Below are 26,007 nucleotides of genomic sequence, written 5' to 3'. Positions count from 1 at the left end.
GCAAAGGCCTCTGGGTTCCCAGGTTGAGATTGGTGGGCAGAGAATTACAGATCCAATCTGATAAGCAGGAGGCCCTCACTGGAGTAGAAGGGCCGAGGCTGGAGGTGAGGGAACCATGGGCCGGAACATGCAAGCTGGGCTGTGAGTGCCACGGGTATCCTATGTACTGCCAGTTGTTTCCAGCAGGAGCAAATCAGAAACGGCCCATTAGAGCCAGGAAAAGAAGCACTTTCCTTCTGCTCTGTCTCTGCAGAAACTTCTACTGGCAAATGATAAATACTTGCAAGATCTAATTCCAACAGTAGAAGCAAGGCGATGTTTGGAGTTGAGAGGCAAAAATCCAACGACCAGCACAGAGACCTGAGCCACTGTGATTTTTATTTACATTTCTGTGGATGTATTTTTTTAAAATTTTGGTGTATCTCTAAGTGAAACTGTAGCATGCTGGTAGAAAGATGTGGCAAAAGAAGCTGGATTATTTTCTTACCAGTATGGTGTCAGCTGCCTACAACTCAAGAAGCAAAGTATGACAGACTAAAGAGCACAATTTTCAATGTGCACACTTCTCTTCTGAAGTAGGCTTTCTCTAAACACTGAAGTTTATTAAATGTAACCACTGCCTTTTCTTTTTTTACTAATGTCTCTATTACCAAATCTATGCTCTCTCTCTCACAACTATAAAATCTACTCTATCTATTTTATTACTCTTCGAAGTGCTATTAAATGATATTATTGCCGAGGACTTCAGAATATAGCTGACTGGCTAATATCTTGCACTCTCTTCCTTGGAATTCAAAGGACGTAAAGTGCAAGGCAAATGGCAGATTGACACACTACCACCCTGCGAAAGGTGTATTGGGAGCTTGGCACTTGGTCTTATAGCCTGTGTAATGGTCTTATAGGTTTTACACTGATGAGGTCCACTTTCCGAAATATTCATAGGTCTTAATGTAAAATTTAGTTTGCCTTGTAGAAGACAGGAAATGCAGTATCAAGATGCACAAGTGAACATGACAGAACTACCTTGGAAAGGTAAGGGGACTCATGATTAACCTTCCTTAGAACATTTTTATTATGAAAATAGAGCAATTTAAGCCTCCATTTCAGTGTAATGCTTTAATAGGTATATAAAATACATTTTTTATTGTGTTTTTTGCCTGTTGATCTTCCAAAAATTTGCTGGTGACCAGCTTCTTATTATTTCTATTCCCCATCTAACTAGAGCAAAAGCACTGTACCAAAAATGGGAATAATACAGAGTTTTCTTGAGTCATGGTAATACACATAAACTTTGTTTGATTCGATACATTATTGTGCTATCCATTAAAGTTATCTTCATTTCTGGGAAATTTTATTTCCCCATTACATCTGTAAACTTTAAAAGGAGAATAAATCCAGGCATTCTTAGGGTTTGCCCACTGTGTCATGGCAACCCAGAACGTTGTAGACATATGTTACATACTATTGAAGTGAATTTAGTAAGTGCTTGAAAATCTTACAATCTGTACCCTGCTGCTATTCCTATTCTTTCCAAAAGAGGGCAGCAGTCCATATTCATCTTCCAATTAAAGATTCCTACTTTTTCTCCTCCACTTTAATTCCCACCACCTGTAGCCCCCTTATTTCAAGCACTATTTACTACATTGCATATCCAAGTATGTCTGGTTGTTCACAGTAACAATGCCACAATAACAAGATTTGAACTGCAATAGAAGTCTAGACAGGAAAATATCTGATTTTTATTAAATAATAGATAGTGAATCCATCTTGATAATTTTATTGAAAACCTTTTCATTTTTTCCACTATTTATACAATTGTACAAAGTTTCAGGAGAGAAGGGAGATTCCTGCTACACTGAAGTCAATGGTAATTACAAAATGCAAGCATTAAATAGGTAATCAAATTATTAGATATTACATTTCCCTTAGACTAATAGGGATATATCTTTTTCAGTTTATCATAGGGATTAATAGAAAATACAGTTATACCTCCTTATCTTCTAAGATCTACAAAAAACTTCTCAGTTTCACAAAAATATATTTCATGGTTTTCAAACATATGTATAGTAATAATTTCATTAAGAGAAGCTGATTAGAGATAAAATTAGTCACTTCCATTTATTGTGGAAAATGTGTGAAATGTGTCCTAAAACTTATCATGGAACCAAATTATGCTAGCTAGACTCCTTCAGGTTGCCAGCCTTTGGGCTATGTCAGGCCATAGGGTTTATTCTGGGACACAGTATTCTGGGACACAGTAGCTAGTTTTCATGGAAAAACAGGCTGTCTTATTATCTCAGAGCAGGAATTTGTGGTTCCTTATCTACTCTGGCCTTCGCTGTTTTGGTGACTCAGTTATTCTCTTCTTATTTTGCTCTTACAACTACTTACTAATTTCTTTTTTTTAATATTTTTTAATTTCTCAATTACAGTTGACAAACAACATGATATTAGTTTCAAGTGTAGCACATAGTGATTATGTTACTGAACAAAAAACGGGGGTTGTCTGCCTGCTGCCACAAAAGCCAAACTTGTGAGGCAGTTGGTGGTGAAAACGGAAAGAGGTTTTATTCAGATGCAACACAATCTGGGAGAGTGACGGACTCCCCGTCTCAAAGCTCATCTCTTCCACAAAGCCCAAAGTCCAACCGTCTTCAGCAAGGTCAAAACAAAAGCCAGTGCCCAGAGTTCCTGCTCTATTTTAAGGTACCATATTTTGGAGCCCACAGGTGACTGCTAAGCCGTCATCCACGTAGCTTAGCTTGTTCCCTGCTGCTGCCCATTTTAGACTCCCTCCTGGAGACCATGGCCCATGTGGCTGATAAGACTTCTTTCTTTCTTTCCCCAGGCCAGACTGACCGGCCTCTTTGGTCCAGCACCTCCCCCTTGCTCATATTGACTTTTATTGCACTTGTGCCTGTCTTCCCCCAGTGACACATCCAATCTGATATCAGAAAGGGATAGGAGGGCTTGTTTCTCTATCCAATTATCTTGCTAGCCTTATGTGTGTTCAGTGTAAGAACTCCCCCGCCTCCATCTTGGTTAGTGTGGGGGACTCCCTTGGAACACTGTTAAGACCACGCAGCGTTGGGGGCAGAGAATCCACAGGGCATGTGCTCAGTTACCTAAACATCATGGTCTCACGCCCTGTGGAAGTGCAATCTGGAGCTGCACTGCAAAACTCAAATGACCTGACCAATGACCTTCAGGTGGTTCATGAAGGCATCCATTGACTGGGTGCAAGCCCTCAGTACTCGAACCTCCACACTTCATCTTCTGGTAAAAATTAGACATTTATATGCCCTACAAAGTGATCACCCTAGCAAGTCTAGTACTATCTGACACTATACTTAATACCATACATAGTTATTACAATATTATTGACGATATTCTCTATGCTATACTTTACATCTCTGTGACTTTTGGTACAGAGATGTAAACTGGTACATTTAATCCCTTCATCTTTTCTTTCCTCTCTTCACCTCAGTGCTCAACTGCCTCATGGCTTCTGCTTACTTTGTTTTCTCTTCGTTTCATTTGTCTTCTGCCCCACTGTATCTCTCTCTGTGTCCCATGTTTAGTCCTAAAAGGAGAGTCTCTCTCTGACCTGTCCAGTCAACCAGTGGCCATCTGCTGGACAGAGTTTTTGTGCTAGGCCACTTTAAGGCCTGTAGCTGAACTATGGACTGATCGCCAGGGCTCTCAAATGCTTATTCTAGTCCATTAACTGTGGCCGGAACAGCAGGATGAGACACAAAACATGATCATCATAGGAAACACCTCAGGAAGGAGGTTCGGGTATGACAAACATTCTGGGATTTTCTAAAACAGGGCAAATGAATTGTTATAGACCTGGTTCTTTCTGCCTGGTCTTTACTAGTAACTTATGAGTAATTTATGAGTCTTACTTTACCTATAAGCCCTCACTCACGACGTTCATCTTACTGATGCTAGTGTTTGTTGGCCTGTGCCCCAGAGGTAGACTTCCTGCATATACTAATGTACCAGGCTCCATATCACATGCTATCTATAACATACTGAAGTAGAAAAAAAATGTCTTTACTATGCATTTTGCAGATAATAATCAAGTAAGCAAATCTTTCCCCAAAAATATTTCTGCTAGGAAGCATTCCAAGGGAAATCACATTGTTAGATCATTAGCAGTGGTGGGACAGTCATTTCTCAGAACAGTGAACTCAAAGAGATGCTTTGGTAGAAGGAAAATAATCTGACTCTTCTGGGAAAAATGATGTTGTCCTACAATTGATAGTATTAGGTTCTCTTTTGAATTTCTTAGGAGGGAATCAATCAGGAAAATTTCCTCTGCTCCTGTAATCCTATGGGGCTTTTGCTTTTGTTTCTCTTTTTCTAAATCTTTTTAGTCCTTTTTCTTGGCATTCTCTATTTTTTCAAAGAATGGTACCAGAAATGACATTTTTTTTATGTAAATAGGAAAACTATTTACCTGCCCAGGTAAAATGAATTTGAACCAGGCCATTCAAGTCAGAGATATCAGCATATCTTAGGTCTTTTTCTCTCTCTTAAAAAAAACAAATCAACAAAGAAACAAATTTCTTTCTTTTCTTATTATGTTTGGCTTCTTTAATTTTCCAAACGATGTACATTTTAAAAAGAAATACTTTCTCTAAATATCACTATATGCCCTGGCTGTTGTGGCTCAGTTAATTAGAACATTGCCCTGTAACCAAAAGGCTGCCGGTTCAATTCCCAGTCAGGGCACATATCTAGGCTATGGGTTCAATCCCAGTTCAGGCACATATGGGAGGCAACCAACTGATGTTTCTCTTTTTCATCAGTGTTTCCCTCTCTCCCTTCTTCTCTCTCTAAAAGCAATGAAAAACTTTCCTCAAGTAAGGGTTAAAAAAAATCACAATATTTCATAATTCTGAATATAAGCCTAACTGTAACATACCCAGTACAGTGCACAACACTTGAATCACGTTGTCAACATCATTCTATGCACAGAATGAGAGAGTTTCTGTTCTGTCCTTTGAATGATCTTTCTTCTATCAGATGAAAATTTACATCTCAGTTTTCAAGTTGCCTCTTACCTGCTTCCCTCCTCCCGTGCCCACACAGATACACACACCCCCCACCCCTCCCTCCTAAACACAACTTACTTGAAGGGGTACACTAAGAAGTGCACCCCGAATGTCACAACACAGGGGGAGACCTGGAACATTTTTATTACTAGGCAATTTCTGCCCTGGGTTAAAATCTCCCACTAATGAGGGGAGCTGGTTTTTGCCAATGATCCTCTCAACATGTGACTCATTCATGCTGTTTTCACCTCGTCGTGCCTGGGAGCACATCGCTGCTACACCAAGCTGTCAGGCTCTGCAGAGCTCATGTGCCTTGGCTCTGCCTTCCTCTCCTGAGATGTGGAGAAGGGACTCTGTGCTCCCCACACAGATACGAAAGGCTGGCAACTTCCGCTCAGCTCAAATCCACTGCACCTCAGGCAACTCAAAGCTTCATCCAAGATACCGGCCAGGAAATCCCTACCCTGCAGGGTGGGAAGTGGGGAGGCAGGTCAGGGTGACTACCACTTGTTTCACTTATTTCACACAGCCAGTACCTGTGACTCTTAATTGCAAAGATTGCCCAATCCTAAAACATTTAGTGTCTCGCCATGTTTTCTAGGAGAATAATTCGTCCATAGATGTTTGAGAATTTAGCCATTACTGTATGCACCTCCCACCTCCACCCAAAAGATGGAGTTGGGAAACTGAGGTGCTAAAATGGCAGAGCCCTCAGAGTCTAGCTTGGATTTGGGAGTCAGACATTCCTTAACAGGCGACTCCTGCGGGGCACTGAAAGGGTGGGAAGAGGCCAAGTGACAGGCTCCTCCTTGGCAGACTTGTAAATGCAGTTCTCAACAACAGAGGAGCAACGGGTGACCAGGTCACAGAGAGCAGTTCTCAGCACTGAGAGCGCAGGGGTGGGTGCCAGGATTAAAGCACCATCCATGCCTCATTCTCAACAGCTTCCATTTAGGACTACTTCCTTTAATCCCTCAACTGAACAATAGAAGCTAATCAGATTAAGCCTAAAATAGAGCATTCCTTTTTGTTTTTAATTATCATTTTTTCAAAGGTTAACTCACAATGTAGTGGTAGGAGCCCATTGACCTTTTCCCACATTTTCCTACATATGTTATTAAAACAAGTGGGAGCCCTTGATAAGCAGGGATTGAATTCCATGGAAGTCACAGCACAACACCACACAGCATTCCAGAGAAGCTGGCACCACTGCTAGCTGAAGGTCGGGCCAGTTTACTACTTAGTAGCATTTTTAAGCAGGGAATAAGAGAGTGGAAAAAGTAGAAGGAAAGAAAAATCCTATATAGTTATAAAATTCTTAATATTTAAAAAATGAGGAATATTAACAGCAAAAGCAATTTATAAAATATTTTGAGAGTTATTATTTTGAGCCAAAAATGTGCCAGATAGGTTATTGAAAATAAGATTTTTTTTAAACAAACATAACCATTTAAGCTCAATTCTTCCCTCTGAGTAAGCAAGAACTGCCTTATATGAACACCCACGCACTTGAACTATTTCCCTTTGCACCTCTGGGAGGGTGAGAGAACCAAAACACAGGAAGCTTTCCTTTGTGGAAAACAGTGTATGCACAGCCACGGGGTCTGTGGATCTTGCAGGCTGATTGGGTATAACTCAACAGATCACAACAATTACTTATGGCAGCGCTCCTCTCTGAGGGCAAGGCACCGGCAGGAAACTTACCCTTAAATTTTTATTATGACTATATTTGTGTAACTATTTTTCCTCTAGTCACAGAGAAGTATTTGTGAAGTTTCAATTCCCAGTAAATTCACAAATCATCTTCCCTTTCTTATAAATGTTCATCTTCCACTTCTGCTTAGATCAGTACCTATAGGAAATCTGACTAAATACGCATCTTGACTTCTTGGCACTACTGTGTTCCAGGAGAAAGTTTTCGGTCTTCCAGATATCTTAACACATGACAAGCGAGGCTAAAATTCATATAATGTTATTAACCAATGTTATCCTAATAAATCTAATTTTTTAGAAAAATGGCTAAAGAAGGTTTAAAAAATCTAGTCTATCCTAACTTTCTATTGCAGATTCTTGGTGTTGTTTCCATTGCTTAATTATTTGGATGAAACTCATGAGATACTGACTCACAAAACAAATCTAAGTGTGTGGATTTGTTGACCAAAGAATGTCCAAACCATAACAAAGTCTTGTAAGAGTTTATCTGAGCCAAATTTTGAGGATATGTCTGAAAGCCAAATCTGAATGGATTGAGAAAATGCTCCAGGAGGTGGCAGTTTTGTAGCTTATTGTATTCATGAGAATCAAAAGAAGAGATGTGAGAAGAGTTATGTGAAATTCATTGATGGTAGATCAAGGAAGTCAAGAGAAAAACAAAGTGGGGAGATCTCTGAGACTGGATAAAAAGCGAAATGAAGAAACACATACTCCTTTAACATTGGTAGGTACAGGGTAGTAAATAATTAACATTATAGCGCATAGAGATGGCATTCGGGAACAAGATGATCATGAGAGTTCTGTGCTCTCTGCTCTGATGCCTTCCAAAAGAAAATTACTCTGATGTTTCAAAGGTATTTTATCCAAGATGCAGGAAATATGAACAGAGCTCACTGGAAGCCAAGTTTGGCCTTAGCTAAGGAAACTATAGACCTGGATATGACTACCCCCTATGACTTGCTCAGTTAAGAATTTGTGATCATTTGTCTCTGCCTTCCCCCCAGAGACAAATGTATTTAAAAAGTAAATAAATTAATTAAAAAAATAAAAAAGAATTTGTGATCAGACCATCCTGTATGATTACTTTTGGTCACTGACCTTGTCAGACCTGCCATGTGGCCCCTTTGAACTTGTCATGTTTATTATATACCTCCCTTTTTATTCACAAACTAAAAATAGCAAAGCTTTGGAAGCATTTCACAATGTAGTTTTGCAATAAAATTCCTCAGCAGGAAATGAAAACTATTGAGAAAATACTATGAGAAACAAAAATCCCAAATGAAAAAGCAAGATCTAACTGAGTCTAAGGGTTCAGAGGCCCCTAGGAAAGGCCAGTCAAACTCTGGGTGGTCCCTGCTTGGTGTCCTTCTTAGTTTGTGTCAGAAGTAAGATTTTGTCCAGACTTGGCCTGAGTGCTCAATCACTCTGCAGAGTAATGGTTATCAATTCTTCTGTTCCATACAATAACCTGGAGGCTCCTCCACAAAGTCTGATGCCCAGATCCTACTTTCTTTTTGTAATCTTCACTTGAGATATACCTGTTGACTGTAGAGAGAGAGGAAGGGAGGAAGAGAAAGAGAAACATTGATGTGAGAAAAAACACTAGTCAGTTGCCTATTGCACATGCCCCAACTGGGGATTGAACCAGCAACCTAGGTAGGTGCCCTGCCTGGGAATTGAACATGCAACCTTTTGGTGCACAAGATAATGCTCAACCAACTGAACTACCCAGCCAGGGCTCAAATCCTATGTTTAAGCAATTAAATCATGGTGTCTGAAAGTATGTCCCAGCATAAGAAATTTTTAAATGTTCCCTAAGTGATCTTAGGGTATCCACAGTTTTAGAGCAAAGGTTTTCAAATCGTGTTCCTTGGTACTCTAAGGTGAATGTCGTGGAGGTGAGGTGGCAAGTGAGGGCGGGCACTCCTCCAGACCCTCAGTCCAGATTTTCCCAGTTACCTCTCATTTTGACTCTTTCAAGTATTTCAAATAAAATAAGATGTCATTGGGGGGGGGGGAAATGGAAAATACTAGAGGGATACAGCAAAGGATAGTCTTGATTGAAACAACGCCCTTCCCACCAGTGGTTTATTCTCTGGAGCAGGAGATAGGGAGAGAAGCTGTGTCTTCCAGGACATTCAGTCCAAAGAAGATAGACATTGATTAGGCACTAGTTTGTCACTGCACATTTCTTTAACTGCTTGACTTCATATATAGGGTTAGTGAGATCCACTCATAGGTAGCCAATTGTTTAAGGAAGCAAGCCTTTTCAAGACTGATTATGATCCCTCATGTTTCCTCTCATGACACAAATACCAACAAACCACCTGGGAGTAACAGTCTTATGTTGATTCAATCAGCAACCATTATTATTACAGAAGTACCTCCTTTTAATTTAAATTTAGGAATAAAATACTGTCACAATGCAATTGATAATTATTTTATAGGTTATGTACTCTTCCAAAGGATGCATATATTTTGAGTATTGTTCTTAAGCATAATTATTCAACATTACCTGAATTCAGACTTTCCTTACTTTATCCTGCTCTTTGAAATGATCTAGAGAATATGACTTGGGGAATTAATTAATTCATTTCTCCATTTTAATCTCAGTTTTCACTACAATTTAAACCTTTTGTACATTGTTCTCTGACATTGGTGTGGCTATATATTGGGACATCTCAAACTAGAAAAAGATAGCTAGTCATATGAAATGAAAGAACTATGGACGCTAAAAGATATACAAATTAAAATTGGGGGACTAGTCTAAATTTTTGATCAAATTTCTGTTGCTGAAAATTCCTTTTTTAAAATCAATTATTGTTTTTACCCAAGGAAATAAAATAGCAAGTTGTACTGAACTAAAAGTGTAGTTTAAGAAAACTGTCCCAGGTATCTAGAAACCCAAAGTGAAAAAGCTGTGCAGGATGGGAAAGAGCTCAGGGCCCCAGACAGAGGCCAGGAAACATGGGGAGAGACATTGATTCCTAGGGGGACAGTAAGAAGCCAGGTGCCAGGAAACTCATGTGCTACTGGCACAAGATTCAAGACAACAGAGTTGAAGGAAACTCTGAGATGTGCTCCTCTAACCCTCCAGTTTTAAAAATGAGGAAACATGCCTTTTATGGTTAAATGAATATTTAAGAATACATCAATATCATGCAACATTGCATGTGGTGGAAGTTGAGTCAGATAAATTTTCGTGCAAATTCAGCCTCTATCTCTTGCCTGTGGCTTAGTCTTAAACTTTTTGAACCTTAGTGTTATTTATGAAACTAGAAGCAATAATACCTCCTTCCCAGTATATTTGTGAGTTTTTATATTAATCATATGTAAAGTATGCAGCACATAATGGGCTGTCATGAAAACTAATCCTGCCTTTCCTCTTTAGTGGAAAAGCAAAATTTAGAATACAGTCTCTCTCATAACTACCCAGGTATTCCTTCTGCATAACTCAACTTTAACAAATGATTGAACATTGAAAGTATTATTTGAAGCTGTCTAAAAGCAGATTTCTTTTCAACTTCAAATATGACATTTTGTATTTGCAATAAATATGTTCCAACCCACAAAATCGACCAAAGTGACCTAATGCTCTTAATTAAAATCCAAGCGGAGTAACTCCCAAGCCACTGGCCCTGGCCTTGCTTAGCAGTGGTGTAGGCCTCCCCCCGGGGCCACTCTCTGTGCTCAAGCTCCAGCCTCAGCAGCTCAGCTTGCCCAGTACACACGTTGGGTTTCATTAAGGCTTAGCCAGAAGTGATGGCTAGAACTAGAGCCAGACCCTTGTGTCAGCTCCTCAAAGCAGCCTAGGCACCCATGTGAACACTGGGCAATGGTGAGACTGGGCCAAACATATAACAATCAAGGCAGGAACCACACAAAAGGGAACAATCTTTATTCTTGTAGCTTCCACATAAAGGATACATATGCAGAGCCACTGCTCTTGCTATTTGCCTCTTAGGTGAGAGGCTGCAAATGTCAAACAATCAGGTATTGACTCTGTTCTGGTTTCATGGAAGGTCAAAAGGAAAGGAGTTGGTAGGAATAGGTGAAAGAGAAATTTCCACAAAATTCACTTTTTAAAAAAAAAATTCTCTCCTGATGACATGCTTATCAGTTTTCAAGAGAAGGAAAAGAGGAAGAGAGAGGTGGAGAGAAACATCGACATGAGAGAGAAACATCAATGGGCTACCTCTTTTACGTTCCTGGACTGAGGACTGAACCCTCAACCCAGGCATGTACTCTTACTGGGAATCCTACCTACGGCCTTTTGGTTTAGGGGACAGAGTTCCAGCCAACTGAGCTGCACCAGCAGATTAACTGAGTTTTTAATAATTATTACTGAATTAATGAAATCCAAATAGGAACATATCAGTGGCTTAGGGATTGTTTGAAACAGGATACAAATAAGGCCCACAGGTTGCTTCTGATAGTTATGTCTTTTATGGCTCTTCTCCTTTTCTTATGCTACTGGTTTGTGGAAAATTGAGTCATATAGAAAATAGAATGTCCTATATTCTAGATTTACTTGTTTGCTTCCTCATGGTGCTAATTAATTTGTTTTCTTTTGTCCATATTTCCTGTAAACTAGTACATAGTTTCAAATGCTTGATTAGATTCAGATTTAATTTCTTTTTAAGGAAACTATTGCACAGGTGGTACTGTGTATTTACTCTGGCACTGCATCACATTGGGGGGCACGTTCTTTCCAGCTGTCTCAATTTTAGGGATGCCAAGATAGATGAGTGGTTTCAAGTTGCATGGTTCCAACCCATCATGCTTTCTCCCAGCAATTTAAAATTCATGATTTATTATCTAGATCCATTTTGTCATTAGGAGTTGCAAAACATTATCTTCTCAATCTGAAAGGCTCTCTTTTAATAGATTCTCATTTTCCTGTATTACTGATTAGTCTATCTACTGTTTCATAGTGCCCCAAAATTTGGTGGTTTAAAATAATAAACATTTATTTAAGCTCATGGTTTCCTGGGTCAGGGGTTTAGAAAGGACATAGTGGGAACATATGGTCTGTAGCCTCAGATGAGGTGGCTCAAAAATGTAGATGCCTGGAACCACTTCAGTAGGACCATATTTCTGGGTCTTTGTTCTGTCTGTTGGTTGGATTTCTTGGTGTTTTTCCATGTCATATCTACCGAGGCTGAAACGTCCAAAATGTTCTTCACACACATGTCTGGCACTTAAGCTAGAATGACAGGAACAGTTGGAGCCTGCCAGGAGTCTCTTTCTGTCTCTCACTTTATCTCTTTCTCTCTCTCTTTCTCTCTGTCTCTCCCCCTACTTCAGAACTTGGGGGTCTCAGGTTAATGGGAATTTTTACATGGTGTCTGGCTCCCACCAGGTTGAGCATTGCAAGAGACCACAGCATAAATTGTAATACTTTTATAATCTTTCTTCACTTCCGCTACATCCTATTGGTTGGTCGAGACCAGACTCAAGGGCAGAAAAATGACTCCATCTCTCAGTTGGAGCCATTGAGCCATATTTAATTCACCATGGTCAGGTTTTAATAAAGTAAAACCCACATGTACCAAAGATACTCTGAAGTTGGTTTGGTTAGAGTCAATGTAAATCCAAAAAAAAAAAAAGAGGCTCACTGTAAGACTTTCTTTGAAAGTTCATACTGGCTCAAGAGAGTTTATGGTAGCATCTCTTCCTAACTCTGTATTCAGTGACATCATTCGGTAACTTGAAATTGCACCGTAGAAATTGGCAAACACTTCAAATCAAGCCTTTTGGGGAGGGGGTGGACTTTTGTTAAATATTTATCACATCCATGTTGAAAACTCAAACATTATATCAACTATTGCAACCTCACAGTGCCCAATTCCCACTCCCACACACGCACACACGGGCACACACACACACTTACTTGACCCCACAACTCCAAGTTCCCAAGGATATGTTCCAGGTCCTTATACCTATAGGGTACTTCCCCCAATTTAGGATAATGTTCCATAGTAACAAGGAGTTCATCCCCAGGATTCTGCAACTAAGAAACAAGAATTCTCAATGATATAAGGTGTGAGCCACAGCATAAAGATTGCAGAATTTGCATTACTTCTGATCAAGAAAATTGCTGAACAGTTTTACACCAGCCGCTGCTTTGGACTGTCTCCCCAGACCTCCTGTCAGGGCTGCCTGGCCCGTTCAGCACAGAAAGCACTGTGCCTAGGGCCCCGATACGTGTATGGGCCCCCAAAAGTGTTGTTAATTTCTTTTAAAACCTGAAGAAAAGAGATTTAAAAAAATAAAAAGAACTGTTTAAAAAATAAAATGTGAAGAAAATAAATGGACTTTTTGGTTAAAATATGGTTAAATATATGGCTGGCATGGCGTGAACTGTGTGCCAGCATGTGAAGTGAAATGTCTCTGGTTCAATTTCTTGTCAGGCACATGCCTGGGTTGTGAGACAGGTCACTGTCGGGGGCATGTGAGAGGCCACAGACTGATGTCTCTCTTGCACATCGATGTTTCTCTCATTGCCCTCCCCCGTCTCTAAAAATAAATTTTAAAAAAAACTTTTAAAAACTGTTAAAAAAACAAAAAATAAAATCTGAAGAAAATACATGAACTTTTTGGTTGAAAAGATGGTTTAATACATAATGTTCATATATTTATATCAATAAAGTCATGCATATGAATGGGAGTATGTATGTGTATTTTAATGTAGAAAGGGGTCCATGAAGGCAAAAACACCTAGAGCCCACAAAAGTCCTAATACATCCCTGCCTGCAGGGACAAACCTTCATTGCACGCTGGAAACATATGAAAAGGTCTGAATTTTAGGCATTATATCCTTTCAATGTATTATCTTTGAGAAGTAATGTCCTCAGATTTTGAGGAAACAAATTTCAAATCGTAGAACTTCATACTTCCTTAAAGAGCACCGGGATAGATTTATAGGACAAGGTCTTCTGCTGACCACACTGCTGATCCCACTGTGTGCAGTAAGTAGTCTGTTAGGAGTAATTGGCTCACTCAGAAGTTGCCACTTCTGCTCCCAGAAGCCATGACCAGTATTTGCATAGAGTGGCAGACCTTCCTGCATGAGTATTCTGCCCAATCATAAAATCTTAGAGCTTCAAGAGGCTGAGGCCAACCCCCAGCCAATTCAAGAGCACCTTTGTCACCGTCCTTGACCAGTTACTCAGCCTCAGTTTCAGCACATCCTGACAGTGTCAGCACTTGGGACCTGCAAAACTGCCTCCCTTTATGCTGTCGTCTTGTAAACATAAAGTGTGAGAAAACATAGATATTCCCAGGTCGCTGTTGATGCAGTAAGAAGATATCAGAAGTGAGCCCCTGGACACCCTGAGTCAACAATGGTGGATGAGCTATCCATTGTGAGTGGCACCCACAAGGACCATTGTGGTCTCATCTTCCTCAGGGCTAAGTTCCAGACCATCCTCCACCACCTTATGGAGGGTGCTGTAGTGTTGCTGGCTTTGGTCAAAAGAATGCAGCCCTGAAGCAGCCTCCCAGGAAGCAAAAGTAGTCATGGGGAAGACTTCTGGCCTCTCGTTTTCAAAAAAGCATTTCAGATTTCTCTCACTCAGCTTGTTGGCGTAGTCCAGGAATGCATTTTCCAACTGCTCCTTCTCCCTTTGTGCATATGTCTTCCAAAAATTCAGCTGGAGGTAGCTAACTTTAGATCGGCAGCGAGCATAACAAGTGGTGATCAGAGAGAAAAAAGATGCTGAACAAATCAGGCACCATCCTAGAATCTTAGAAAGAAAGAGTATTGAAGATTTGTAAATGCAAAGGCACTTCTCAGGGAACCAAATAATATTATTGGGAAACATAAGGCTAAATTAAAACCACAGTCATTGTCATACCTCAGTTGAAACCCTTCACCTTTTATTTTTAACAACACTTTTTAAACAATTAAACACAGTTGAAGTTTACCTAATTATTCTCAATCCTACCCGTTGTTGCTGGTATGCAAAGAAATAACAGGAAAGCCAGCAAAAAAAAAAGAGTATAGATTATCCAGCAATCAGATAAACCAAGCCTTCAAATAGTATTAGCTGCCAAAGGAAAAAATTCTGTGTGTGGGTAAATGTGATCATTGCAGCAAAAGATCAGTTCCTTAGCCACAGGTTTTCAAGCATTGATGAATATGTATACATGTCTGGTGGCTGTTTTTTCCCAAGTCCTATAGTTTGCAGGGAGCAGCAATGCTTTCTGAGAGAAATATCATTACAAGAAAAGAGATGTAATACAATACGGAAACTGAAACTGTACGAATTGAAACTCTGCATAAAAGCTGAGGAAGCAATTGCAGTCATTTCAAACCTTTAGGACTACTGGCTCTGCATTTTGATAATTAGAAAAAAGAAATTCCTCTCTGAGTACAGACTGTTCAGCTGGGGTGTTTTTCCCCTGAATATTAAAAACAGATATCTAAACAGCTCTACTTATCTTCTAAACTTCTTTGTTGTTCTAATTACATTTTTAACATTTGGAATGGATTTCATCTTTGGACAAGCAACAGAGGTCTTTTCAACTTTCTCTTGGCATCTCAGTGAAATGACCCTTAGTGTTTCCCAGCAGATGGGCCTATTTCAAAATAGCAACAAAAATCTGTAGAGTTCTTTCCACTACTGCACGGTACTCTCCTTAGGAAAAGAGCACCAGCAGCCAGATGTCTTGTTTCTCTGTCCTACCCATGGATGGAACACCTTTTCCACCCCCACCCACATGCCAAACTATTATTTGGCACTGTTGGTTGCTCCTGCTTATCTGTACTACTGTGAGCACCTGCTATTGATGCGGCTCTCCTTGTCCACATCTCTCATGCACCCGCCCCTAGGAATCAGCTCCAGGTCCTTTTCATTCTGCTGAAAAGTAAACAGGTCAGTGTGCCCCAGCTAAGTTATGACAGCATGTGCGTGATTTCCTCGTGTTTGTGTTTAGAGAAGAAAAGCTCACGCATTGGTAAGTGTCTGGATCTGGCACTAACTGAATGGAGCCTGGTGCCTGGGGACATGAATCATAAATCACTCATTGTGTCATAACATTCTTGATTAATACCTTTCGTCAACAAAAGAAGGAAGATATCTGGGAGCCTGGTGTGTTTTAATCTAAGGTGTGACTTATGACTTACACAAAAGACTTTGGATATGTTTGGGTTTATTGGTTTATGAGATGTATATGATAATATGGCTAACTAGCTTTAAGTGCATGATTTAAAAACCAAACTTTGCCTTGATGTGCTGTTGTAAAGGTAAGTTCTTGTTGAGAAAATAAAATTATGCTATTTTCCATGTATTTATTCTGAAACAAGTAGCATTGCTGAGCAATTGTGGATCTGTTTATCTACTCCTATTCCTTGGTTTTGGTTTGGGGAATGCAGTTCCATGCACTCACAAGTAGGAACTCAGTCTTTTCTGAGACCAGGGCAAGGCTTCCCATATGGATGTGTGCTCACATCCCTACAAGGAGGACAAGCTACTTCCCTACTTCGTTTGGGTAAAGCTCTCATCGCCTTCTGTTAAATAAAATAATGCCCCACATCTCAAGCTTCTAAACTAATGGAAGACTACTTCAGCTGTACAGCACATCGAGTGTAGGACATACCCTCCCGAGAGAATATGATTGCTTTTCACTGAAGGCTGTTTAAACACCGCCAATTCCTAGGTTATGTGGGAAAGTTTTCTTAATCCTGGCAATATTTACACATAGAGATAGAAGCTGCCACAAATCAGTCAAGGGAATCTTGGTATTAGTTATATTACATACCACTTTGCAAAGTGTTAGCTCATTTGGTTCAGCTATATTTTAATAGACGAATGCTGTGTCTGTGGGGGGTTTTTTCCTTAGAAACTGGTTTAAAAATACATAATTGATAAAAGGCAGTAATTTCTAATTACAGCTCTGCCCTTAGCATTCAATTCTGACTTATGTCATGCATTTTTCATAAATTCAAATAATGTACTTACATATTTACGAACACTCAGAACCCAGAGGATATTTTCTTTTTTGGAAACATAAAAGAAAATTCAATCAGTAATTTTACTGAGCCATCCAACCTCTGAAAAGCTTCCCCTAGATTACATTAACACTGCACCCCGCTCCAATTTCCATTTTGTGACAAAATGTTCTAGCAGAATCCAGACTCACTCTTGGCTGAGAACTGAGAGAATACTTCAAGCTGGGAGGAAAAGGCAAGTGTGCCCTTATTACCTGAGACTGGGCTTGCAGGGACAGTTTCAGCTCTTCATTGTCCGTGGCTTTCATGCTGGTTTGGCCACATGATACTTTGTGAAGCTCTTCCCAGCATTCTTTGGGCCTGTCCTTGCAAATCAGTGCCAGGAGTCTTGAACTTTTTGTCCCGCTCATGGCACATTCATAAAAAGTCCCATTGAGCAAAGCCACAGACAGCCACATCACTGGAGCCACCAGGGAACTCAGAGTGATCTGCCCCAGGACGTAGAAGAAGCGGCAGCTGTGCCCTCTGGGGAAGATCTTCCTGGGATTCACGCAGCAGCCTGTGAAAAGTCTCCAGGACCTATTGTTCAGGAAGAATCCCAGGATGAGCAGAACCCAGGCAGGAGCAAAAAGGAAAACCAGCCCGTAGACCACGTTCTCCGTGCTGCAGGGGCACTTGAACGCCACGAGTGAAAAGAGACGCTCACTCCCCAGGGTCAGCAGAGCCATGAAGCTGTAGCCAATAACAGTTTTCTGGTTCAGGACGAATTTTAAAATCCCATTGAAAGCATCCATTTTGGAGATAAACAAAGAGGAGAAATGCTTTGCCCTTATTTATTGGCAAGCCTCTGAGGCTGTGGCTGAGGGTGGAGCTCTCCCTCCATCTGGAACAACAGTCCTCCTTTTCAGACTGAATTCAGCCAGATAAGGAAACAAGGTCATTCCTGAGGAATGAATATTTCCCAATAGTGTTTGGACAATACCTCCTACTGCTGTGAGCTGGGCTATGAAACTAGGGCCTAGGCTCTGAGAATTAATTTCAAAGGTCAAAACTTCCATTTTTATGTTATTTGTATGCATTAAGAATCTGAAAGAAATTCTCACTCATACAAATAAAGGTCTCGGAATTTTCCAGCCAGAGAAATCGACATTACCATAAATGGGTTTCAGCCAGTTGGTTGGGAGCCAAATCATTCTCCAACTCTGGAGTTCCCTGCTTTTTTTTTCCTCTTGCTACTTGACTTAGGAGCTGGAAGATTCACTTTATATCCTCTAAAGCTGGCTAGTCTCAGAGCCTTGAAACAAATTTCAGGATGTGGGCTAGTAGAAATTTATATGGAAGAGTTTAGGTAGCCCTTGAGCTTGGAATAAAAGAGAAAATGAGGAGACTCCTCATCAATCCTTTCCAAGGTTGTCATAGTAATCTCTTCACTGGTATCTCTGCCTTTGGCATCATGCACAGCCCACCCTTGATCCTAAATCCACCCTCCATGCTGACATGTGAGGAGCTTCCTCTAAACAGAAAATTAATTCCTCCTTGGCTTACTCATGGCTTTGGGCCTCCCTACAGCCCACAAGCTGATCGATGCCAGCCTCCCATGAGTCTTATCATGGCATTTCATGCCCATGACATGTTCCCTCTACCTAGAATATCCCCACTACCCACTGCCCCCCGCAACTTGTTCACTTGACAAAATCTCAGTCAGTATTTGTGAACAGGATAGAAGTTTCTTCCTCTGCGATTATTTCCAGGATTGCTTCATAAGACAGGGTGGGGCCAAGGGAGGTTTACAGTTATTCATATGGAAAATAATACAATAATTAATTAATAATAATACAAGAATAAACCCTGAGTTTCACGTACTCACATCTGTAAATGGACTTTTGCCTCACCCTATATATAACAGTGTGGTGCAGGACTCACTATACCTTCACAGTTATTTGTTTAACATCTATAGTCCCCTTTAACTATAAGCTCTTATAAAACAGGGCTGCATTTTATTAAGTTGTATTCTGGGTCTCAACATGGTGTCAAATACAGACTGGACGCTCATTCTAAAATTTTTCAAATAGTTATTGAACTCACACCACGTGCCTGGCACTGTACTAAACAGGCAGTGCTCACTGAGTATTTATTGAATGGATGAGTGAATGACTGAATGAAGAACCTTTAATTAGAAGTACCTCTAGTTAGAAATAATTAAGGAAATTATTTCTATTTCTGTCCTACAGTGGTGTCACTTTTAAAATTAAATTAATTAAGGCACTTGAAAGACAATAACATATCAAGCTGACACATTCCCATTAAGAAACCTCCCATTCCAGGCCTGTGTGTGCTGTAAACAGAAAGGGCCTTGGACCAGGAGGCAAGGAACTAAGGTGTAGTACAGCCTTGACCATGTCATTTCTCAGAATCCCAGTCTACTCATTTGTGAAAATGGAAGTGAAACAGAAATGATCTTCGAGGTTTCCCTCATTTCTATACTGTAAACATTTTTAAGCCCTGTAAAACAGGAAACTTTCTTGAGAAGTTACTTTATGCTTCATTTATGTGCCTCTCACCACTACTCTTTGCTTCCTGTCATAGACTTGCCATCCTTAGTGACGACTCCCTCCAATTCCCAAAACATAATTTGAGTCTAAGTTTCCTGTAGCGTCATTTGCTCTATCATTGATAATATGGCAGATGTGTCCCTTCTAATTCAAGACCTTGTCTTTTACTAGGCTCATTGTGACTGATATTGTATTGTACTAATTTATCCTAGTATGTTGATGATTAGTCATATTTTAATCTCCTACCTTCCTAAAGGACATTGATTTTGGAAAAAATTTTCTGGAAATAATGCTTAACTCTTCCTTAAAGCCATGTTTTTTCCTCAGAAATATAGTCCCTTAAGATGTCCCAGAAAAAGAGAAGGATTTGAGACTTGCCCTAGTCGTAGGGTCAGTAGGCTTCACAGCTAAGTGTGAGCCCGGACTTCCTGATGCAAACTCCACGTGCTTCACCACACACAGCACTGCCTGCAACAGGGTATTTGGGTGCCCTAATCATAGGCATCTGTTCTAAACCAAGTTTTTGTAACTTCTTTTCTCTCTTGTTAGGTTGCTTTCAAGATGTATTTGGGAATTACACCAAGTGTGGCCTGTCACAATTCAAGCAGAAGTGAATTTTCCCTGATTCTAGACAAGAATCCTCTGGTGGAGTTTGTGGAAGAGCTCCCCGCCGGGCGGTCATCTCTGTGCTACTGCAATTTACTCTGTGGGATTATCAGAGGAGCCCTGGAAATGGTAAAGCTCCTGCTTCATTTTGCTGGGTACATTTGTTATCTAGCACTGGGTAACAAATTACCCCAGGGTACAGCTGCTTAAAGCAACCAGTGTTTATTATCTTACATGGCTTCTAAGGATCAGAAATGTGGGAACAGCTCCACAGGGTGGCTGTGGCTCAGAGATTTTCACAGATTTTCACAGCTTAATACACATACACTCAAGCTGCTGGTCAGGCCTACAGTCTCTGAAGGTTTGACTGAGGCTAGAGAATCTCTTGCTACTTTTCAAGCTCGCTCACGTGGCCCCAGTGCCTTGCTGGGAGTTGTATAGAGGCTTCATGAAGTTCTTCTGGCCAAAGAGGCCTCTCTTTGCGTCTAATCACAACAGGTGCTGCCAACCCTGGCACAGAGTGGGAAGGGACACAGGAGGCCATGAAGAACAGGAGGCAGGGGTCATTGCAGGGCATTTTGGAGGCTGGCTTCCACATCAAATTATTCATTGACTTAACTACAATAAATATTAGCACCTGCTAAGAGTCAGGCACTGAACTTACAAAGATGAACAAGAGACAGTTGGTGCCTTTCAAGAATCTTCTGTCATGTAGAGAAATCAAATGTATAAAGAAATTTGACTTAGGGCTGCAGAAAGATGTGGGTTAGGGGGGTTGGAAGGTCAGGAAAGACTTCCTAGAGAAACCCTGATCTGGCATTTGAAAGATAAATAGGAATTAGGTGAGGTGAAGGCCGTAGGGTAAGGGAGGCAGTGGGAATAATATTCCAGAAAAGAAGCAGCATGTCCAAAGGCACAAAAAAAAGTTTCATTCAACAAACAAGGAACTTGAATTGGTTTAGTAAGATTGACATGTAGATTGAAAGAGGAATTGTCATGAGAAAGGAGATATAAATTATTTACAGAGGTCTGAGACAAAAAGAGATTCACATGACAAGTTGGGAATTTGATTTTGGTAGTGAAAACAGCAGAAACCCATTTTAGTTTATAAACAGGTAGATGATATTTTGAAATTTGTGTTTTATTTTATTTTTAAGCATATTTTATTGACTATGCCATTACAGTTGTCCTATTTTTTCTCCTCTTTGTCACCCTCTGCCCTGTACCCCTACTCCCTCCAGCATTCCCGTCTCCTTAGTCCATGTCCATAGGTTTAAGTTCTTTGGCTTCTCCATTTCCTGTACTACTCCTAACCTCCCCCTGTCTATTTTGTACCTACCAATTATGCTTCTTATTCCCTGTACCTTTTCTGCCATTCTCCCTTTCTGCTGATAACCTTCCATGCGATCTCCATTTCTGTGATTCTGTTCGTGTTCTAGTTGCTTGCTTAGTTTGCTTTTGTTTTTTAGGTTCAGTTGTTGATAGTTGTGAGTTTTTTGTCATTTTTACTGTTCATAGTTTTGATCTTCTTTTTCTTAGATAAGTCCCTTTAACACTTCATATAATAAGGGCTTGGTGATGATGAACTCCTTTAACTTTACCTTATTTAGGAAACACTTTTTCTGCTCTTCCATTCTTTTAGATAGTTTTTTGGATAGAGTAATCTTGGATATGGGTCCTTGCTTTTCATCACTTTGAATACATTTTGCCAGTCCCTTCTTGCCTGTAAGGTTTCTTTTGAGAAATCAACTGACGATCTTATGGGAACTGCTTTGTAGGTAACTGTCTCCTTTTGCTGCTTTTAAGATTCTCTCCTTATCTTTAATCTTGGGTAATTTAATTATGATGTGTCTTGGTGTGTTCCTCCTTCATCCAGTGTCTTTGGGACTCTCTGAGCTTCCAGGATTTGCATGTCTATTTCCTTCATCAAATTATGAAAGTTTTCCTTCATTATTTGTTCAAATAAGTTTTGAGTTTCTTGCTCTCCTCTTCTCTTTCTGGCACCCCTATGATTCAGAGGTTGGAACATTTTGTCCCAGAGGGCCCTAAGCCTCTCCTCGTCTTTTTGAATTCTTGTTTCTTCATTCTGTTCTGGTTGAAAGTTTATTTCTTCCTTCTCTACAAAATCATTGATTGAGTCCAGGTTTCCTTCCCTTCGCTGTCAGTTCCCTGTATAATTTTTTTATTTCATTTTGCATAGACTTCACTTTCTCCTCTATTTTACAACCATACTCAACCATTTCTGTGAGCATCCTGATTACCAGGGTTTTGAACTCTGCTTCTGATAGGTTGCCTATCTTTTCATTCCTTAGTTCTACTTTTGGCGTTTTCATCTGTTTTTTTCACATTTGGGCTGTATTTCTTTGTCTTGGAGCGCTTATTAATTTGTAAGGGGCAGAGCCTCAGGTATTTGCCAGGTTGGAGCAACCCACTCTACTGTATTGTAGTGCTACATTGGGGGAGGGGCCAGAGAGGAAACAATGCCACTTGCTCAGTTCTCACCCCACTTTCACACACTTCCCCCCACTACCCCCACAAGTGTATTGCGGCTTTCTGGTGCTGACTCCTGGGTGGATGGGTTTCTGTACATTCTAGGACACTGTGGTTCCCTCCAATGAACTCTCCTGTGAGACTGGGAGCTTCTCCCACTGCCGCAACCCTCACAGGTTTTTATAGCCAGCACTTTTGAGGCTTTATTTCCCTGCACTTCAACCCTGGCTTGCACAGTCTGTCTTGCTCCCCACTTGTTCCTCTTGGGTTATCTACATCTCAATGTGGGACCACCTGGTCTGCCAGCCATTGACCCACCATTCTGGTCCTCTAGCCACCACCTTGCCTCTACTCCTCTCTGCCTGGCTGCCTGTCTCCACCCCCTCTGTCTGGATGAATGTTTCTTCTTTAACTCCTTGGTTGTTTGACTTTAATACAGCTTGATTTTCTGGCAGTTCTGGTGTCTTTTTTGTTTTAAATTGGTTGTTGTCCCTCATTGGTTGTGCAAGGAAGCAAAGCTCATCTACCCAGAACACCATCTTGGCCAGAAGTTGAAATTTGTGTTTTAAAAATCTCATTTCTTTGTCAAAAAAGTTAACATATGCAGGAAAGGACAATGCTGGAGGGTGGGAGAGAGCAGTTGGGAAGCTGATCATGGTATCTCTTAGATAAACCAGATAAATCTCTGACAGTAGGAGTGGAGAGAAGACTGATTTCAACAACATTAGGAAGGTAGAACAGATTTTAGCTGACTAATGGGACAGGTTGAGGAAAAGACCCAGGAATTATTTTTAGGTTTCTGATAAACTTATAGGGAGAGTGGTACTCTTAAACAAGAAAGCAAAACCAGGTGGTGTACATCTGTCAAAATGAGGAGTTTAATTAGGCATCTACTAGGACTCCTGTGTGTATATACACTTGTGATGACATGCTAAGCAGTTGTTACCCATATCTGGGAGTCATAGAGAGATGTGGACTGGAGTCACTGGAACTCTCAGAAGCACCTAAAGATAGGGTAGAGTTAAAAAAAAAAAAAAGGAGAGTCACAGATGGAACCCTAGGAAACAACAAGACAAAACAAAATTAGAGAGAGAGTACAAAGGCTATATAAAGGACACCAAGAAGTAGCAACCAGACCTAGGGAAAATACCGGGAGAAAACGGAGTCATAGGCACAAGGACAGAGGGTTTTTCAACAAAAGAGAGTGATTACCAAGACCAAGTATAGCAGAGGCTAAGTAAAACAAGATTGAAGAATATTCACAATGTTTAGAGACCAAAAAGTCAGAAATGACCTTGGTAAAAGCTGTTTTGGATAGTGAGGGGAGAAGAAGACAACCTGTCAAAGGCTGATTGTCCAACGGCAGCTTAGGCAGAGTTAGTAACCAAGAGTCTCATTTTTCCAGGAGTATAGCTATTTAGAATAGTGAGACCAGATAATAGCCCAGGCTAGAAATGTGTTGGCCTACCAATAATGAACCATGCATATAATTTCAATTATTTGTGATAACTAGGGGAAGGATGTAATAACAGGTATTCCAAAAGAGTAAAGCAATAGAGATCATGTATTAGTAACACAGATCTCCCACACTTCTACCCTACCATTTTTTAAAGCTTGCCCTAAAATCAAGGGCCATGAAATCAAGAAAGGGGAAGGGAAGAGTTCTCGGAGTTTATGGGTTGAACCAAAAAAAGCCAGAAAACAAAAACTAAGTTAAAAGTAAGATAAAGAAGTCTCCACCTTTCATGGAGAATCATTGACTACATATGTTGAATGCCACATAGGCATCGGACCACAGGTGGCCCCGAATATCCGAAAAGCTGCAATGTAGTCTCCTTGTTATTTTAATTAATTTTCTGTTAAATTTTGACAAAGACAAAAAAGATCTTATGTGGGAAAAACAAGGATGAATTTATCTTCTATATTTTAAAGTGCCATCTCTGTGCTTCTACTGGGTGACAGACATCACAAAAGCATGGTTTTTGCACCCTGTATGAGCAAAGTAACTTGGCATACCAAGGACTGTGATTTAACACATCCAGGCTGCTTGGCCAAGGAATTCTTAGTGAGACAGGGGAATGAGTCAGGTAAGATTATAATTAATTAATTATATTGATTAATTGCTTACTATGCCCAGGCTTTTCCACTTACCTAGTATTTGCTTTAATTGGGTACTTTCACTTATTCATTTTTCTTCACCCCAATCACTTAAAATAGCTGAGCAGTATTCTGTTGAAGGTAGGTCAGCAATACCATGCTGCTCTTATGTGAATATATTTTGGTGAACAGAGAAGTTAGGTCTTTGGGCTTACTTTAAATGTCTGGGAAATGGGCTACGCTTTACAGAGGAAAAGAGAGCCTCAATATCAAATATTCATGTCTGTAATTTCAATATTTAATTTTATATTCATAATTTATTTAGTCTACATTTCTTCAAGTCTCTCAAAACCATAAGTGATTGCTAAATATTGTTAGGACAAGGGATTATGCTATTTAACTCAGACAGAGTGATTAATGGGGGTTGGAGAGGATTCCTTTATCCTTGGAAGTTCTGCTTCTGAGGCACATTGGTTCAAGGCTGTCTTTGCTCTGGGAATCTGTGGCCTTCGTGAGACGGATTCACAATTCGACCCTGTGAGCAAAACTTGGCACAGGCCCACATCTCTGGGCTTGCCCCAGAGTCCTCCAAGTTGGGCCTGGCCTGGGCTGCTCATCTCATTGCAGACGCACACCACAGAGCTCACACACAGCCAGACCATCTCCAAAGGACGCAGGGCAAAGGGCCCTTCATCCACAAAGCAAGCTCTTTCTTATCATCCATGAGGAAAGTCAGCCCCTGATGGGGTAAATAACTCTGAAAAAAGAGACAGAAAAATGTAGTGAGTTTTTTTTTTTTCTTTTAACCTAAATGATGCAAACTTTTTTTTTTCTTTCCTAGGTTCATTTGGCTGCTGATGTTACATTCTTGCAAGACACTCTAAAAGGCGACAATGTGACAGAAATAGGAATAACATTCTTGAAAAAGCTAGATGAGAAAAAATACAGACGGAAAAAATGAAAAATAGCATGCAAAATGACACAAGCTGACCAGCTGAGAAGTTAGTGCTACCTAATATATACAACCATTGGAATTTTGAGTTGCTTAATAGCATGGGCTTTAAGAGGATTGTAAATCAGCCAGAAATTTGAAATGCTGGGCATTAGGATATAAGGCTGTTTTTTTCCTTTTTGCTTTTAAATCACACATCTCCAATCTCATGTCAAGATTTCATATACAAATAACTCCTTATAAGATAGAAAGCATGAATTGCACAAAATTGCATAGTCCAGCATAACAGATTTATTCATTTCATTTATTTATGGTAACAGAAAAGAATGCTCTGTCACCTATATAACTGGTATAGTTATTTCTTCTGATATGAAAAAATGGATGAAATGATACTATAGAGTCCACTCTATATGGTTTCTAGGCTCTGTACATTGCATTGTCTGTAGAAACAGTTCCATTTGTAGCAATCTTTCATATTTATGAAAAACTGTGCATGGGGTTTTTCTCCTATATTGGCTTGGCTTATAACTTCAGCTTCCTGAAGCTACTCTTGATTTGTAATCAACAACGCCAAACTTT

The 26,007-nt window shown here is 40.2% G+C and overlaps 2 protein-coding genes across 2 annotated transcripts in view; one reads left to right on the top strand and one right to left on the bottom strand.

Moving 5' to 3' along the window:
* The window catches only part of TRAPPC3L (trafficking protein particle complex subunit 3L), a 42,028-nt gene extending 16,582 nt beyond the window's left edge, over positions 1-25,446 (top strand). The window contains exons 4-5 of the mRNA XM_054569859.1: positions 19,833-20,018; positions 25,318-25,446. Of these exons, the coding sequence (XP_054425834.1) occupies positions 19,833-20,018; positions 25,318-25,437 (306 nt within the window). The 3' untranslated portion in view covers positions 25,438-25,446. The remainder of the gene's footprint in view (positions 1-19,832; positions 20,019-25,317) is intronic.
* On the bottom strand, positions 13,373-17,582 carry CALHM5 (calcium homeostasis modulator family member 5). The gene is made up of 2 exons (XM_054569858.1): positions 16,986-17,582; positions 13,373-14,524 (listed from the first exon to the last, which is right to left on the bottom strand). The coding sequence occupies exons 1-2, from the start codon at positions 17,523-17,525 to the stop codon at positions 14,135-14,137; spliced, it is 930 nt and encodes a 309-aa protein (XP_054425833.1). The 5' UTR covers positions 17,526-17,582; the 3' UTR covers positions 13,373-14,134.
* Positions 25,447-26,007: the final 561 nt, after the last annotated feature.

Source organism: Pteronotus mesoamericanus, unplaced genomic scaffold (genome assembly GCF_021234165.1).
Source record: "Pteronotus mesoamericanus isolate MK-2021 breed Mesoamerican mustached bat unplaced genomic scaffold, CSHL_Meso_final contig_20, whole genome shotgun sequence".
In the NCBI taxonomy this organism is placed as follows: Eukaryota; Metazoa; Chordata; class Mammalia; order Chiroptera; family Mormoopidae; genus Pteronotus; species Pteronotus mesoamericanus.
Note: the sequence above shows the minus strand (reverse complement) of the source record. Positions and strands in the feature narration are given on the sequence as shown.